The sequence below is a fragment of the Zalophus californianus genome, chromosome 3 (assembly GCF_009762305.2).
Source record: "Zalophus californianus isolate mZalCal1 chromosome 3, mZalCal1.pri.v2, whole genome shotgun sequence".
Classification (NCBI taxonomy): Eukaryota; Metazoa; Chordata; class Mammalia; order Carnivora; family Otariidae; genus Zalophus; species Zalophus californianus.
In genome coordinates this window covers 137,836,286-137,855,217 of record NC_045597.1, presented here as the reverse complement: position 1 = coordinate 137,855,217, position 18,932 = coordinate 137,836,286, and the positions used below count along the sequence as shown (strand labels likewise).

Sequence of the window (18,932 nt, the reverse complement as noted above, 5' to 3'; positions counted from 1 at the left end):
CCCAGAGAGAGAAGTCTGATGGCTGTGAACATGGACAGCACTTGACACACACTTACATCACAAAAGGGGTGCTCAGTCCACAGTTTGCCCCGATCCCCAGGACAACACTGAGGGCCAAGTGGACAGTGTTCCTGTGCCCAGTGTCACTTTGGAGTAAAACTGAAACTTGGCTTCTGTGCCAAAGCCAAGGGCACCCCATTTGCAGAGGACAAAGCAGTCCTTCAAACCCAGGTTCTGAACTCTACACAACCGCCTCATCTATGTAGAAGAAAAACCCAAGCCTTCCTTATTGGGGTTCAAGGCCTCTTGCCCCCCAACACCCACACATTGTTTCACCTTCATTCCCCACACCCACCTCAGCTGCCTCGGTTAACCTTCCAAACCATTTGTCAGGGTTCTGGGGTTTGTATCTGAAACAGGCGTCCTGTCTCACATCAGCAAAGCCCCTGTCCTACCTCCAAGAGCTCTTCAAAGCACATCATAGGATAGAAACTTCCCTAAATCAAGGTAGATTCTTTCTTATAATTTCAACTGTTTTGATGTGTGATTGCCATGACACCAAAACCATGGCCTAATACTTATATACAATATCAATGTTTATTGTACGTGTTTGCTTTTGATCTAATTGTTTATGGAACATTGTGTCCTTGTCTGCGTCTCTTGTAGCAGTAGAGTCTGTTTCATTCTTTAGACACATAGATACAGCCTTTCTCTTACCTTTATGGGCCCATAAGGGAGACGAGAGAAGCTAAGATTTACAGAGCATATACTAGGTCCCGGGAGTCATGTTAGGCGCTTTACAGTCATGGTGTCGTTTTAGGGTTGTTTTTTTTTTTTTTTCATTCTAGTTTAGTTTTAGTTTAGTTTCGTAATCTCTACACCCAACGTGGGGCTCAAACCATGACCCTGAGATCAAGAGTTGCCTGCTCTTCCAGCTGAGCCAGCCGGGCACTCTGCCAGGATATCATTTTAGGAAGATGTTACACGGTTTAAGTAAATTGCCCAAGGTCCTATCGCTGGAGGAGGTGGCCCTGGCATTCCAACTCACTTTTGTCTAATTAGTCCCAACCCCCCCTCTCTCCGCTCAGCCCAGTGCCTGGCTTCCCTGGTGGAACAGAAGACTTACCCACAGGAGGAAGGCAGGAGGGCAGGAAGTCTTCCCAAAGGATGGTCAGGGCTAGTTGACCCTTCCTGATGCAGGTGTTCTTGAACCTTTTTATCACTCAGTCCCTAGGAAACAGGGGCCCTGTTCTCTAGGGCTCGGGTTTCTCTGGCATGTATTAGCATTTCTTGCCAACAGAAACTCGGAGTTCACATTAAAGCTTTCTCCTGCAAAAGCTGTCTGAGCTCTGCTGTTGCAGCCTCCCTCGGACATGCTGCAGCTTGGAAGCTGGAGGGGAGTGACTACGGGAAATGAAAAAGGGACACATGGGTGGTGGAGGCCAGGGCATCTCATCTAAGGGCCCAAAGGTCCTCATAATCCCCTGGAAACTGCCCTTGAACCACCTGGAAGTGTCAGACTACCGAGCCCTTTTTCCTCGCTTCCTCTCCCCCCCCCCAAGTGAAGACATTGCTGCCCCCACCCCCCCACCCCACCCCCCGGTGCAAAGGCTAGAAGACAGGTGCCTCTCACAGGCCTGCTCAGTAAGCCAGCACTCGGCTTTTTCCTGACCACGGCGAAAACGGCGCTGCCAGGAACGTGTGCGGGAATCTTTCTCTGGCCGAGGACTCTACAACCTCTGTTCCCAGAAGATCTTAGAAAATATGACTCAGAGTGTAACCCTGAGTGAGTCAGATAAACTCAGAAATAAAACCCAGGGTTCTTTGTCCCAAGCAACTTAAAATGTCCTGAAGGGAAGCCTGGGATGAGAATTTGCAGTTTTTCCCTCACCTCTGCCACTGAGTCACCCCTTATGCTTGGCTAAGTCTTTTTCCTTCTTCTGTTTGAATTTCTCCCTAAAAGAATTGACAGCACATACTTCAAAAAGAACTTTTAACTAGATACTGATACAGGTTCAGGTGCGTATTTCCTGCCCGCACCATGTCCACATTGCCACATCCTTCCAGACCTTCCTCCGATGCCCTCTCTTCCTCCCCTCTGTTCCACTCAGCCCCCAGGCCATCTTTCTCCTCCATCTCCCCATCACACTTCCCCAGGACCTCCTCTACAGCCTCCTTCCTTCATGCTGGAAGGTTGCACTTATGTCTCGTCCTCCTTATTAGACTAACGCCTTTACGACGGGGAGTTCTCGCCCTCGTGTTTATTTTCTCACAGCACCTGCGAGAGTCCCGCACTTACAAAATAGGTGCTCAGTAAATACTTGTTGAATGAGTAAACATAATTTTATATCGAGAACCATAGAATCTTAAGAGTTTCTAGATCTTCTAAAGGGTCATGTTAACAAGACTTCCTCCTACAGCACATTTTTTTAAATACACAGTAACTGTAGGATCACCGCTTCTCTCAGCAGGGAGCTGCTGGTGGACAGATGCAACAGTCACCCTACTTGTGCGCAACAGAGATCTGCCTGCTTTCAACTCCCTCCCGTTGGCAATGGTCCTAATATCACCCTCTTCCGCATGCAAGCCTTTCACATACTTAAAACAACCGATGGTGGTTGTTCATCTCTAAAAATATTCCATTTTGTCTTTCTCTCTCTTAAATTATGCTGTGGTCTTCTTAGGGCAAAAGATTTGTGTTCTCTGAAAACATTATGGGTAATAGTCCTTTAAGTAGGAAAAAAATAGAGAAAAATTAATTCCAGGGAAGAATCTCTGTCAATTTGATGTCAGAATATTCAAATGCAGTTTATTATAGGTCCTCCAATTTATATCTCCAATCTGGACCTCTCCCTGAGCACCAGATTAATCCACCATCAGCACGATCATTTGGACGTCTCAGTGACATCTCGAATAGAACCCTGGATCTTTCCCATGAAATCTCTTCCACCCATAATCTTAATGGAGGCTCCATCCTCCCAGTTGCCTAACCCCAAAACTTAGCTCATTCTTGATTCTTCTTCTCCTACATCCCTCATCAGGAAATCCCATGGACTCCACCTTTAAACTATCTCCAGAATCCAGCAACTTCTTATCACCTTCACTGCCACCACCTGGTCTAAGCTAAAGTCAGTCATTCCTCACCTGGGTTGGGTTTTTGTTTTTGTTTTTGTTTTTGTTTTTAAGATTTATTTGAGAGAGAGCAAGAAAGCATGTACGAGCATGGAGGGAGGGGCAGAGGGAGAGAATCTTCAGCAGACTCCCCACTGAGCACAGGAGCCCTTTGGGAGGCTCAGTCCCACGACACTGAGATCATGACCCGAGCTGAAACCAAGAGTCAGATGCTTAACCAACTGAGCCAGCCAGGCTCCCCGCTCACCTGGATTTTTGTAAATAGTTACTAGAATGGTTTTTACTCTGGCCCTTCCACAGTCTGTTTCCCACATGGCAGACAGAGGAGAGATACTGTGAGCGATGTCTGTCAGATCATGCCCTTGTTCAGCACCTTCCCATTTCTCTCAGTAAACGCTAAGTCTCCGCAACAGCCTGACGGCCCGGGACACGACGGGGCCCTCTTGCCGTTCTGACGTCACTCCCCTCCATTTCCCTCCCGCTCCCTCTAGCACAGCCGCATTTGGTTCCCTCCCGCTCCCTCTAGCGCAGCCGCATTTGGTTCCCTCTCGCTCCCTCTAGCGCAGCCGCATTTGGCTCCTCACGTGTCCTCAAACATCACAGGCATACTGGCCCTTCAGGACCCTCTCATGGCTACTCCTCAGCCTGCAACCCCCTCCCCTAGATCTCCGTGTGGTGCGTTCCCCCACACCCTCAGAGTCTTTACTCAAGACCTACTTTCTCATTGAGGTCTATGCTGATCCCCGTTTATTTTTTTTTAAAGATTTTATTTATTTATTTGACAGAGAGAGACACAGCGCGAGAGAGAACACAAGCAGGGGGAGTGGGAGAGGGAGAAGCAGGTCTCCTGCTGAGCAGGGAGCCCGATGCGGGGCTTGATCCCAGGACCCTGGGACCATGACCCGAGCCGAAGGCAGATGCTTAACGACTGAGCCACCCAGGTGCCCCTGATCCCCATTTTAAATTGCACCCCATCACACTTGCAGTGTTTCTTACCCTGCTGTTTTTTTCCATAGCACTGGCCTCATTCTAATATAGTACAAACCGGAAGGTATGTGTTCATTATTGTCAGTCACCCTCCAAGAGAGAAAATAAGCTCTCTTTGAGCAGAGAATTTTATTTGCTAGCACACCAACACTATCCCTAATTTCACCCCATCTCAAGATTCTCCCTGCAAAGATTAAATGTGAAAATTAAAAGGAAACTATGTTACTTTTTTCAATTTCCAAAACAACAGTTTCAAATTAATTAGTCCTATGGTAAAAAATATAAGTAAATACTAAGTAATGGTTTCTATAGTAAATGGAATTTTCTTAATTCTAGAAATTAAATGATTGAATTTCAGTATCCGAGATGGTATTGCTGTTATGAACTGACATTCTTTAAAGACCCGAAGTTTCAAAGACCATGCATCAATTATCATGGCAAATAATACATCCTTTATTACTGAGAAACGAACCAGGAACCCTGGGTAAGCTTTGGGCTGAAATTCTAAAATGGCCAAAGTTTCTTTGAATTAAAAAGCTTCACTCTTCCCATTCTGACATTTATCACATCTGCACTGCCAATGCTAGGAACTCTCACATTCATTTTTCTATCAGTTTTAACCGGACTCTGATGCATTGCCATTGAATCGTTTTGTCTTAGACATTAGAAAACTAGGATTCTCAGTCTTGTGTCTTCAGTGATATACTGTGGTCTGCTGTGGCCTTCCAGCATTTCAAGGCTGCTCCCCTGACTGAGACTCAGCACTCTGGGGTCCCCTTGCAATTGCCCTGCAACCCGACATTGAAAGGCCCCCTATCTTCCTGCCATCGGAGGAGAAGCAGGAATGTGCTAGGGTGCTCTTTTTGAGAGCCCAGAATTTCAAAGACGTCTGCTGTTTCTGATTATGGGAATAACTGATGAACTGAATGCAATCTGTGACCTCAAAGGAACGTGCTGGGGTTTTGGCCAATACAGCAGAACTAAAATGTCCAAATGAGGATGGTTCCCTTTGAAGTTTACACTTCGGAAGAGCCACATTTACCTGCGGTCACTCCCAACATTTAGAATTGCCTCCACAGGGTTATTGCTTTCTCCTGAATGTCCTAAGTAGTAGAATATTTTTGTCCTCTGAGGGTAGGTTTGACTTTTTTTATATAACAAAAAGTAAATTAAAACCAAGGAAGTAAATACTGGGTGATGCCTTTCTTGGTTTAAAAAGAAAAGAGCATGAATACCCATTAAGACTTTGGCAGGGCTTGTATACCGTCGCTGAACTGGGATGTTCAAAATATCTTGAACGAATTAACATCCCTTAAGTAGGTCTGTAATGTTGTAAGATGACCTCATTTGAATGTCTAAGTTTTTAGCCCGTGGATACATGTGTCTGAACGCTTTGTGGTTACATCCTACCTATCCAGTGTCCAAGGTCCACGGTGACCAGACTCTAAGGCACTCAAGTGAATCAAGTGGGTGCCATCCCCAAAAGTCCAAGTGGTATTGCCGCACTGAAACTAAACCTTCTGGCAATCTGAGACTTGAACCTTAAAAATATCTTCCAAAGCTGTGGGCAAGGATTTGTGAGAAAGCATTTCTTACCGGTCCTAGATGATCACCACAAGAATAGAATTCAGTGAAGCATTTATACAAGTTGTCTGTTAAAGCTCTTCTCCTTGGTATTCACCTTGCTGTCTCAGAAATTATGGATCCCGACGAGCAATTAGAAACCCTCCACGAGGCACTGAAGCTGCTGCCCCCCGCGCACTGCGAAACCCTGCGGTACCTCATGGCGCATCTCAAGAGGCAAGTTAACAGACTCGGAAGCTTCTCCTTGTACTGCAACCGAATTTTAAGAATCAGATGAAACCAAAGGTGAAAGAAAGGACAGATTATTGAAGGAATGCTAAAAATATTCTGCGCTACGGTGCCGAATACAGACTGGATTCTGACGTAAACGTATTTGCAGTTCCAGTCTGTTTGCAAATATGTGAGATACTGATGTTCTGCCAAGGACATAAACTGAATTTTTGTGGAAAGAGAAAAGGTTGTAGCTGTAAGGACATGAGCATTAGCATAATAAAGAGCAAAGCAACTCGCCAGAAGGCTCACTTTTCTTACTTCTTGCTCCAAAATAGGCACTTGACACTTGGTGACAGGATTTTAGATTATTGCATTAATGTCTCCCACACTGAAAACTGCTATAAAAAAATGGAGTAAAATAAGAGGTAGAGGGAGGAATAGAAAATAAAATATTTCAGTTACTTCTGGTTTGATGTCTTAAGTAGACTGATGGTGGTATAACTTCATTTCCCTGCTCGGTCACTCTCACTCTCTACCAGTTGAAGGAAACTGTTTTAAATTATGTGATCAAGTTTTAGTGGTTTTAGAGTTTCAAAATATAAAGCCAATTAGAAACAAAAAAGACAGAACTTGACATCTATTTTGTATGCCTCTCGGCAAGAGCCACCCAGAAATGAATATTTAACTGATGGCGCATTTAACATTTACATGATTTTCTCCCTTAAAAGCAGCATGAGCTAAAACTTGTGTTCAATATGCTTACAACTTCACTTGCAAATTCAAGTTTGCTTCATATACGGATGCAATTAAATCCTTCACACTAAAGCAAAGGAACGGCTCTCAAATCCTAGTCTGGGCCTTTGCTGTATAGCAGGAGAGCAAACACGAACACTCAGCTCCCCGACCAGGTCGCTTGCCCTCAGCCATCTCTCCGTGCCACCGCCACCACCCTCCCCAGATACTCAGTAAAAATCCAGGGAACAGGACAGCCAATGTGGAAGGAGGGCTGATGGAATACTCGAGACGACCCAGCCCCTGGTCTGCTACGGGCAGGCACCCCCCCCCCCAGTCCAGCAGTGAGCTCGGGCAGGGGCTTCAGTGACCACCAGAAGTTTAATTTATCCATAGGATTTACTTTGAAGTGAAGAGGGGGACAGAGAAAGAACGTAGCCGAAGAGTTAAGTGGGCAGGAACCTTGACTGTGAACCTGGTTTTTGTTCTAGTGCTTGAGCACCGTGCAGAGTGCCAGCACTCACACGAAGGTGCGCTCCTTTGCTTTTATTTTCCAGAGTGACCCTCCACGAGAAGGAGAACCTTATGAACGCCGAGAACCTTGGCATTGTGTTCGGCCCGACCCTGATGAGGTCTCCAGAACTAGACGCCATGGCCGCCTTGAACGATATACGATACCAGAGACTGGTGGTGGAGCTGCTTATCAAAAATGAAGACATTTTATTTTAAATTTTAGTTTGCAGGGGAAAAAATGTTTTACAGATGAAGGAATGTTTTATAGTAATTTAATTGGCTCTTATAGCTGAATTATTTCTTGGTTAGAAGTTTGGGCAGATAGCCAGATTAAAATGAAGGAACTTCCCACTGCTTCCGTAGCACCGCTCAGCTGTCCTTGTAAAACAGTGAACACACGCGCTCCAGTTCGAGTAACCCTGGGTGTTTATCATGTTAAGAGAAACTCAAGCTACTGCATGATTAGCCCCCTCTTTGGCAAGGGAACCCCACACAAAGGAGACAACAAGCCTGCACCGCCTCTTTGTCCCGGGTAGTCTGTGGTCGTAATTCAGCATGTTTCGCAGAGTAAATCTGTCGTGACTTCGCTTTTGGGTTCTAGGTCCTTGGTTTCTGACGCTTCTATGAACGTGCACACCAATGGAGGACATGGCACCTCTGGCTGTGCCGCCTTCCCATAGACTAGAACGTAGGCCGGCTCCTCGCAAATGCTTCACTCCTGCTTTCTCTTAGTTCTTCTCTAACAGAGTCCTTTCTTTCCAGCAAAAGCAAAGTGTGTTTTCAGATTTGTTACTTTAGTCAATTATCCACCAATAAAAAAGTACAATGCGGAACATTTTCTGTTATTACTGGTTTTTTAGTTGCAGTTTTGTGTTTTTATCTGGCATGCATTTACTAATTTATTAAATTTGGCTTTCAGAAATCAAAAAATATTGATAGCTTACTTTTTTCCCCATGATTGAGCATGTCTGGGAAAATGTGTTTGGCCATTTATTTAATACCGAGTAAGGTTTTGTGCTCAGTTCCTCAAATAATTTAAAACTGCTTAGGATTAAAATCCCCATTCATTGGATTTTTCTTCTTGCTAGACTATCTTCTCAACTTTCGGTGGGGGGGGTGGGGGGAAGGAGTTCCTTCTCAAGCCACCAGAAGAAGAAAGACTAAAAAAAAGAGTGACTTCTTCCACGTTTGGTTTGTCAGAAATGCTGGCATTCAGCCGCAGTGGGGCTGACGAGGCTGCCGGGGAGGAGTTGGTCCACATACATCTAGATGCCAGGGTGCGTGCGGTGGGCCTGCTACTGTTACTAGCCACCCATGTGCCTTTGCACTAAGGACCCTCCAGGTCCGTTTCCTTGTCTGTCGAATGAGCATCCTTCCAGAACTCAAGTTCTATCCTGCTTTTAAGAGTAAAAAAATAATAATAATGCAAGGCACATTTTTGTGTTTTTGCCACTTCAATCCTTGATACTACGAAGACTATCTCAAAGATAATAGTAACCGACAGAAATGAGTCTTTCCTAGTTTTGCCCCTGGACTCTAATAGGAAGTGGATAGTTTAACTAGCAATGTATGTGTTCAGAAAAGTGCGGTTGTTCAAAGGTTAGTCCCTCACTGCTGCCTTCTCAACCCCAGTCTCCCACGGAAAATGTCATCACACTGAACATTGGATGCATAGATTCAGAGGCTACAGAGATTTGTATAACATAAAAACTTTCTTTAAAATGGAGGCCACTAAAAGGCACTATACACTTAAGTCAATGCTCTTGACTCATGAAATACATTTGCCAGAGAAATCTGATCACATAAATCTGTCCCAGGTCAGGTAAGGCTACTGAACTATGTGTTCACGGCTAATGTTCATTTTGTACAAAGTCCTTTTAAAGGAGAAATCCAGTTGTAAAGAACTATGCTTTATTAGAATGTAATCACCCTGTCCTTTTCCTAAAAGGAACAGATATGGGTGACTTTCGAGTGGGCACTTTTTCTTTTCTAGGGGAAAATTCGTTTATTGTCCTGATTTACTGAAACTTAAAATATTCCATAAAATTACCCAGGAAAATCCAGGTAGCAGAAATATTTAACACTGTGCCTTCCTTCAAGAGGTCTCAGATACATTTTTAAAAAGGCCATAGAATGATGTGCGCGCACACACACACACACACACACACACACAAATGCCACTTAAATCACTTCTGTCTTCCACAGGTATAGACGTAAGTTCTGGGGTGCTGAGGTAACACTGTAGACTTCCCCCAGCAGGACTGAGTAGATGTTCAGGGTTAAGTGTGAATATTACCGGGAGGTTCCGAGTCACCTGATGAATCAGTCCCATTTCAATGTCAGACCAAAGGCAGTGAGACACACACCTGAAGGAAACAGCTTCCGTGTGTGTGCAGGGGACAGGTAGGTGCCAGGGAAATCAAGGAGGCCCTTACCAGAATGAGAGATATACCTGGAGCAGAAGCAATGCCTGATCATAGTAAATGCTCAGCAGATGTTTAGGTAAACTTCCAAGTCTTCAGACAGGGTCCTTGTTTACCAGGTCTGTGAACAAGCACAGTTGGTATGTTTTTAAAGACCCGGATGTGTAGTTCATCCCCTCAGGACATGCAGATTCAAATTACAGCTACATCATCTGTGAGCATTCTTGGACCGTGGGGTGGCACTCCTTAAAATGAAGAAACAATTCCCTGTTGGCTCAGGAGGCTCTTAATAATTACCAGAAGATTTTACACATAGCTATCTGTGACTAATGGGAGAGTTCTTAAATCATGACCTTTTAGGATGAGGCAAAAGTTTCTATTGATTTCCACGGCAGGAGTGAAGGAGGGCACATAAACCTCCCCGTGATCATCCACCAACCTGGCAGCACTCTATCTACTCTGCCCTGAATGTCAGGTCCATTTCTTCCGAATTTGCTATATATAGTTTTAAAGAAATTATTGAGAAATCAATCTCTCTTCTTTACATTTTGTTAGTTTTTAATGCCAGTTATACCGGCCGGCCAAAGGAAGTCGTTCTTCACTGAATTGATATTTAAAATGTTTGCTAAGTGGAAGAATGGATGTTTATCAAAATGTTTCTGGTTACTTGATGAGCTCAAATGGAGTGCCTCTGAATAAATTAGGTTCAGGGTTCCAACACTATTCATTTAACAAAATATTTTAGAGTTTATAGCCCCAGAGCTGATTAGGTATTATTGGTAATTCCATTTAAAGAGAAAAAGTTTTGTTTTTGTTTTTTTTTTAATGCACATTGGAAAAGCAGGATACCCAAAATTCTCCCAACTGCACATCTTACTCATTGGGAGGGCAACTTCTATATAGAACTCTCAGGACCTTTATAACCTGATTTGCCTGTAACAACTATGTGGTACTCAGAGTTGTCTATTAGTGTTAAGTGAATGGCATGTCCTTGTAGGAGCTGAAGTAATAGTGATCTTCACATACATCATCATCCCACCTCACGCTCCCGCTGAGCGTCTGGGCCGTTTTGACCCTTGATTGGCTCACACTGTGGTGGAATGTACAAGACACCTAAGAAGACAGCATTGCCAGGCATCTGTCAGCTTCTCTAAGTTTTAGAGATCTAGTTTTTACTTGCACGCTCTGTCCAAACGCAGCCCAGTCCTGCGTCCCCTGGTGTATCTACGCTCCTCATTCCACTCCCATTTCCTGCCTGCTCCCGGTGGGCCAGGCACTGTGCTAGGCCTGGGAACAAGGTCAGTTCCAGTTCTCAGGGAACTTAACAGGTCAACGTGGCCTCGTCAGACTTGGATTTTGTCCTTTTTCTCACCGAGTATCTTATTTCTTACGGGCCTCAGCATTAGACGTCAACAGAAAGCTGAAACAAGACAGCATGGCTGGGGCGCCTGGGTGGCTCAGTCGTTAAGCATCTGCCTTCGGCTCAGGTCATGGTCCTAGGGTCCTGGGATCGAGCCCTGCATCGGGCTCCCTGCTCCGCGGGAGGCCTGCTTCTCCCTCTCCCACTCCCCCAGCTTGTGTTCCCTCTCTCGCTGTGTCTCTCTCTGTGTCAAATAAATAAAGAAAATCTTTAAAAAAAAAAAAAAAAAAAAGACAGCATGGATTTATTTGCCTTTCTTGGGGGAAAGCGTGGGTTCACAAGCCACACTCTTACAGTACCACTGATACTTTCAAGTTGACTGTAAACATTCATCTGACCAATAAGCAAAGAAAATATGAAAATGACTTCACACATACTCAGTATGAGCTTACTTGGAAGCATCAAGAGCCTAAGGTCTTAGCTGCCGGTCCCTGTGGGCGAGTGTGTTTTCTGGAATGGGACGGCGGAGCACGAAGGAGCGCCATCCCATCCTCTGCCGTAGGTCCACTCGCCCCTGACGTCCCCGCATCGCTCGAGTCTAGGCAGCGCTGCTAGTGGTCCTTTGCATTGATTTTGGCCAATTCTGTGCCTAGTTGGTGGTCCTTCGGGAATAAGAGATGGTCTCAACCTGACAGCTCAGAGTCACCATTCATCTAAAACAGACTGACAATCTTTCATATTTACTGAATAGTAGTGAAAGGAAAAAACCAAAGTTGTTCTTTTCTCTTGGTTCTGTCCAGTCAAGGAGTTAGGTCATAACACATATACCAAGTCCCACTTAAGACCAACTAGCAATTTTATTAATAAAGGTTATATTAATATTTTATCATAGTTCCAAACATTTGTTTCAACACAAGTCATCAGGACCTCTCAGCAAATACTTAAAATTTTTTTAAAGTAAAATTATTTCACTAGTCCTGCATCTCACACAAGGATCTCACATCAATTGATATTTCACATACTGGAACCAAAAATCAAGGAAAAGTTAAGCTAAAAATTAGGATTCATTCATCACCAAATTGGAAGGAAAACCCGGATTTATGAGTCATGTTGTTTCTCCGCTGAAGATATATTTTAATAATCTTTCAGTCGTAACATATTTCACAATGGCAAGATTTTCCTTTTTTGTTTATTGCACCCAATAGCACAAAACAGCACAAGCAGTACAAACGCCATGCTGCTGACCTAGTTTTTGGTGCTCTCGTGAACACTTGCAAGTGTTGGGGTTTTACTGTTGTTCACACACAGTCACAGTTATTAACATCAGCAGGTGAGGCTACAAATCCTAGGAGTGGTTTTTCTAGTTCTGAAACAACTACTTAGCTGCCTGTGTCACTATGGTAACACAAAAAGCAGAGGGGATGTTTTAAAGATTAAAATGATTCACTGAAGGAAATCAGCAAAAAGGATCTTTTAGAGGTAAAAATGTTGTAAACTTGGAATGTTCTAAAACCATAAAATCTTTTGGTTTGCACTGGGTCAATCTTAGACCAGTGAGTTTCCTTTTTGATATTGCCTATAAGTACAAGTTGAGCACAAGCCAAGTCTTGTCCGTGCCAAAAAAAAAAAAAAAGTATCAAGGCCTGGGCTGATCATTGGATGCCTCTTCCTATGAGTGGACTTTTTCCTAAGACAGTTTTTATTTTTGCCAACGAAAATTCATAATATTGAGCAATACCTTATTGTTTCTTTTTAAAAAATTGTATCCAAACTATGTGAGAAAGGAGATGATTCAGGCATACAAAGGTTAAGTTCAAGTACATCAGCTCTCCATCCCCAGAGTCTAGGAACACTGTGACATCAAAATGTGGAGGAAGGGGGAGTAAAAATGTAGAGCTTTGGAATGCATTCAAGTGGTTACCATCTTAAAACAGGCTATTATAAATATAAGTTGTTTTATGTAAGCCCCAGGGTAACCACAAAGCAAAAACCTATAGTAGATACAAAAAGATAAAGATGAAGGAGTCTAAGCAGACTACAAAGAAAGTCATCAAATCATAAAGAGAGCAAAAGAAAGGAACAGAGAGGAATACAAAACAGTCAGAAGCCAATTAACAAAATGGCACTAAGTACACACCTATCAACAATTACTTTAAATGTAAATAGACTACATGCGCCAATCAAAAGACAGAGTGGCTGAATGGGTAAAAAAACAAGAGCCATCTCTATGCTGCCTACAAGAGGCTCCCCTAAGATGTCAGGACACACAGGCTGGAAATGAAGGGATGGAAAAAGATACTCTGTGCAGATGGAAGCACAGAGAAAGCTGGAGCTGCTATATTTACATCAAACAAAATAGACTTTCAAGCAGACTGTGATAAGAGACAAAGAAGGGCATTACATAATGATAAAGGGGTTAATCCAACAAGAGGATATAACATCTGTAAATATTTTTGCACCCAGCATAGGAACACCTAAATGTATAAAGCAAATATTAACAAAGCTAAAGGGAGAAAGAGCAACACAATAGTCCTGGGGGACTTTAATACCCCACTTTCACCAGTGGATACATCATCCAGACCCAAAATCAATAAGGAAACATTAGCCTTACACGATATATAACCAGAGGGACTGAACAGATACATAAAACACCCGACCCAAAAGCAATAGCATCATACACCTTCTTCTCGAGCACAGATGGAACCTTCTCCAGGATGGACTATATGTCAGGCCACAAAACAGCTCTTAATAAACTTAAGAAGACTGAAATCATATCAAGCATTTTTTTGGACCACGATGGTATAAAACTAGAAATCAACCTTGAGAAAATTAGAAAATTCACAAATATGTAGAGATTAAATAGCATGCTACTACACAACCAGCGGGTCAATGAAGAAATAAAAAATAAAAAAAAGAAGAAAATCAAAAAATACCTCAGGACAAGTGAAAACGGAGATATGACTTACCAAAATCCGTGGGATGCAGCAAGATTCTAGGAACGGATGCTACTGAGCCGGCATGGAAGGTGTAAGCCCTAACCGTAGAGCCCCGGCCCCTCCGTCCGCGGCGGGCCCGCTTCTCTCGCTACCCTGCCTTACCCAGGGCAGCAGTTTTCAAACCTGAGCCTCTTTCACGGATCACCTGGAGAACTTGATAAAGGCCCCGCCTGCACTTTCTGAATTAGCAGGTCTGGGGTGGGACCCCAACATTTGCATTTCTAACAAGCTCCCAGGTGATGTTGTTGCTGCCACCTGGGGTCACGCTTGGGGAACCACTGGCTCAGTCTTAGCCCTGGCTGCCCATGAGGCTCACCGGGGGCCACACGGCAAGCCAGTTAAACCAAATGCTCTGCGGGCAAGGCCTGGGAAGGCGGCTCCCCAGGTGATTCTCACGTGGCCCTGCTGTGCTACAGGAACTCAGCTCCATTTTCTGTTAGCGTGTTAAAATGCACGCGGGGTTTGTTTTAACCAGGTATGGTGCGACTCGCAGACATGGACAGGATTGTCAGGAAGTAGAAAGGTTATACTCACAGATCTCCAGAAACAGGAGACAGGGCCACATAGGGATGGGCCAGTCAGGCAGACGGGGGAGGGCAGAGCAAAGCCCAGAAACTCTCCTGGGGTTCTCTTGGGAAGGAACGGGGAGATAGGGTAGGTTCCCTGAGTCGGTTTAGTATTGGATAGTTTGAAGAATTTCAGCAGGCTCTGGACTCTAGGGGTGATCCCTAGTTGTCTGGAACCTGGCCCTGGGGTGACATAAGCAGGGGGATTCTGGTTTGGTGTGTGAGTTTGATAAAGGAGATTGTCGGGGATGTGGGCTCTTCGGGTGGTTGGTTAGTATATCACAGGTGCACTTGCACGGGAGTCCTTTGCCTCTAGGAATTAGCTACCCCTGAGAGGGGCAGTCTTCCCAGGTTCAACACCCCAAATACCAGAGCATCAAGAATACAAAAAATAAGAAAATATGGTCAGTAGTTGGCTACCTCTGCTTCCCTTCAGGATCTCCCCCTCCTAGTTTATGACCTAAGCCTGTGTCCTCAATACTTCCTTTTACTAAAGTTTATTCTAGACTACACAGCTTAACCTAAATTAAAGGTCAAGTCAGAAAAAGGAGATGGGCTCTAACATGAATCATATCAAGGATTTCGATTTCTTGGCCTGCAGTTGATGAGACTAGCCTTGCACAAAATGTAAGAAATGGAAATTGTTCTGAGGACTTGGACACAACCCGCCTCAGCCTAACCCAGCCAGAAGGTCTGAGAGTTGGGACCTCTTGTGTGAACACGGCTCAGCTGTTTGTTCCAGGAGACCTTTGCCCAAGGAAGCTGAGACTGCTTGCTTCAGAAGTTCCTGCAGATCTATCTACCTGAGACAAAGGGCTGCTCACCTGGGCAAACAGATGGCTAATCGAAGAGCAGTTTACCCATTAAGACCCCCTACAAGACCCCTGCTGTGTTCGCCAGCCTTATACTACCATATCCCCCCCACCTTGAAAGACACATCGTAACCATTGAACCCAGAACCCCCAAACCCCATAAAAACTGACCTGCTCCACTAGCACCCTGGCTTCCAACAAGCTTGGTTTTGCTTTAGTTGCAGGCAGTCAGATAATTTATCAGGAAGCTCAACAGTGATTTCAAGAGCCAAGGGCTCTATTGTAGTCAAGTTTGGGAAATCCTATATACCAGTTCTACCTTCGTGACGATTGCAATCATGTGAGAATGATAATGTTTCTGAAAATTCTGGATTAAAAAATAAAACTTTAGGATATTAAGCAAACGAGCAGCTTGTGCATAGGAAGCCTTGGTTTTTCTGCAAACTTACTCCTCTAAGAACGTTTCCCCACCCCCTCAACATCGGCCTGTAAAACATTGATTTGGGCATGAATGGTTTAAGAGAAATTAAGAAGTACTAAGTATATAAAGTATAACCCAGAAGCTAATGGTGAGTGAGAGGCACCCTGGCTTCCCCCTCCTGCAAGTGTCCTCACCCGCCCATCAGAGCCTCCATACTGAACCGGCTGCCCTGGCGAGGGGAGTTTCCACGTCATGAATGGTTTCTACATGATCGATGAAGAAGGCTTATTGGAATCCACCGGTCTGTGTGGAGGGCGTCCACTGAACCCGCCTGCCTTGGATTCCCGAAGCCACTGAAGCCGGTGCACTCAGCCGGGCTTGAGCCTTGGTGCCTGCTTGCCCGAGAACAGTTCCTGCTCCTGGTGGGGCCACTAGAAGATCCCAGGAAATCCCCGGCTGCCCCCTTCACAGCCCTCTCAGAGCAGGGAGGAGACATCAGTCGGGAAGCCTAACTTCCCTGCTATTTCCTCTCTGGAAAAACCCTGCTTTTGCCCCAGATCGAGGAGAAGAAACTAAGAAACGATCAGAGAATTCCAGGATCCAGTGCATTGTCTGTGAAACAGGTGGCCAAGAAAAGAGGGCCACTGGCCTCACAAAATCAAGGTTATTCAGATTACCAGTGGACATTGTGCCAGTGTGCTCCTTGATATGTCCTCATTAAAAATTAATCACCATTAATATTAATTATAGTGATTAAGAGGAAACATCTGAAGACAGACTTTAATCCTTATAGCTCTAAGCTGGGTGAAGCAAGATAACACAGAGCTGCCAAAGGGAAGAAGTGGCTCAGTCCTTACGGGTCTGCCTTCGGCTCAGGTCATGATCCCAGGGTCCTGGGATCGAGTCCCACATCGGGCTCCCTGCTCAGCGGGAAGCCTGCTTCTCCCTCTCCCCCTCCCCCTGCTTGTGTTCCCTCTCTCGCTGTCTCTCTCTGTCAAATAAATAAATAAAATCTTTAAAAAAAAGAAAGAAAGAGGGCGCCTGGGTGGCTCAGTTGGTTAAGCGACTGCGCTCGGCTCAGGTCATGATCCTGGAGTCCCGGGATCGAGTCCCGCATCGGGCTCCCTGCTCAGCGAGGAACCTGCTTCTCCCTCTGGCCCTCCCCTCTCTCATGTGCTCTCTCTCTCTCTCTCTCTCTCTCTCATTCTCACTCTCTCAAAATAAATAAATAAATCTTTAAAAAAAAGTAAAATAAATAAAAAAAGAAAGAAAGGGAAAGACAAGCCAGACCTTACCTAACAAGGCTTGGGCTAGGGTCTGGGCTCCTGGGACACTGCCCCCCCCAACCCCCATGTGATCCCCTGTACCACAGCGCACTTCTCGGATCACGTAGCTGTCTCTCTGCAGAGGGAAGTCAGAGGTTTTCATCCCACAATGTCCGTCGCACTCCAAGTCTACTGAGCTGAATTTGGATTATGCCAAAGTTTTTTTTTTTTTTTTCCCTTGCCTACACCCCCGTGAACCACTGTTCTTTCTTCGTTTTCCAACTTTATGATGGGGGGAGACAAAGGGTTCAGTGGAAAATCATTCTGAGGGGGAGCTGGGGATTTCTCACAAGGAATAAGTGCCCAAGGGCCCTGCATTGCTGGACAGTGGGGCTTTGAGAAGCCTGGGGGACGGTCCAGCAGAGAACTGGCCCAGGCCAACTTTAGCCCAAGATGCAGGAAGCTTCCTCAGGCAGGAAGCATGTCCTCCCACGCCCACTCTGTAAAGCAGCTCAAAGGCAAGGAAAAGTGGTGAAAGGCAGAAAACCCATATGGTCCACTAACAACACGGCTAGTTGCTTTCTTTCGCGTGTGTTTTCCTTGTACCAAAAGCCTGGCCCCCAGTCAAATATAATCCAAAGGACAAACATACTAAATCGGCTCTTGGAGTGCCCACATTTTTCTACAATGCTGTGGGGGAAAAAAGACTTCAGGTCTGGAATTTACAAACAAAACCTGCTGATTATAAAAACTGTATTACAGGAGAGAAGAGAATGTGGTCAGCCAGGGGCTGGGGGCCCTGAAACATCAAAATTGCAGGCTTTCTTTTCTACCACAACTCCTGACCCCCCACCCCCACAAGGCTTTCCTTGTGTCAGCAGGGGGAGGGCGACTACAGGGGAGAGAGACCTCAGCCGGTCCCTAAGGGAGTGCACGGTGGCGTTATTGCGGGCCAGCCATTCCAAAACCACTCTCTGAAAATGGCACTGAGAAAAATACACCGAAGGAAGTTCTGGTTCTGAAAGATCAAAGGGAAGATGATGGAAACTCTGTGTTCAAGGGAATAAAGCGTTAAGGATCTAGTTGTCACCTGAGTTTTTACTGAATGCAGGACCTGCAGTTCTTGTGATTACCCAGGGGCAGATCTTCTGGTCAGCAGCACAGAACTGTTTTGAATTCCATCCACTCACCCCAGTGCTCTGAACCCTGGAGTAGGCCACAGGCTCACATTGCCCCAGAGCCCCCTGCTGCCCCAGGTTAGATGGGTCTCTGGGAAGGCCCCTACCCTCAGCCCGAAGTCCCGGGGCCACAGGATGACCACAGGGCGTGGGACCATCTGGGGCCCATGTGTTTCCCGGAGCAGCTGAGGAGCTGAGGCTTACGAATGGGTGGGTGACCTGGCAGAGATGCGTGCTCACGGTGGAATCCGGTTGCCATGGGGATAGGAGGTTTTCTGCTCAAGCCGTGTGAGAGCAAATTTTCCATTGTGTATATGTAAACATACTGTAGCATCTTTAGTTTTTAAACTCGTTTTCTTTTTCAAATTGCATCCAGGGTGGGCTCACACATCCCAAGAATTACGGAAGGTACTTTTCCAGGGGACAGCTCCTTGGAGGGTATTCGGGGTTCAGCTTTTGTTTAGGCCTGAAGGCAGAAAGGAGAGCATGGGGCTCCTTTTCAGGAAGCAGCAAGATCTGCCTGGATTCCTGGGGGTTCCTGGGGGCATCTCCAAGGTTGCATGGCCGAGAGTGGGAGGAGCTCTAGAGGTAGGCCAAGGACAGCACTTTTCCTCTCCTGTGATCTTCAATGAGGAAGCTTCACAGTATTTTCCACCTTCCCTGCTGTTTGGTAAATGACTCCACAGCCCTCGCTCTCTCCTTTAGGTCAACGTGCAGGAACAATTTTTTGAGCCAGTCTTAGCCAGTTTG

At 45.3% G+C, this 18,932-nt stretch overlaps 1 protein-coding gene across 3 annotated transcripts in view; it reads left to right on the top strand.

Annotated features, from left to right (window-relative positions):
- The window catches only part of CHN1 (chimerin 1), a 195,217-nt gene extending 187,221 nt beyond the window's left edge, over positions 1–7,996 (top strand). For all 3 annotated transcript variants that reach the window (XM_027589622.1, XM_027589623.1, XM_027589624.2), the window contains 2 exons: positions 5,814–5,919; positions 7,206–7,996. In XM_027589622.1, coding sequence (XP_027445423.1) covers positions 5,814–5,919; positions 7,206–7,377 — 278 coding nt within the window. In that variant the 3' untranslated portion in view covers positions 7,378–7,996. The remainder of the gene's footprint in view (positions 1–5,813; positions 5,920–7,205) is intronic.
- The last annotated feature ends 10,936 nt before the right edge of the window (positions 7,997–18,932 follow it).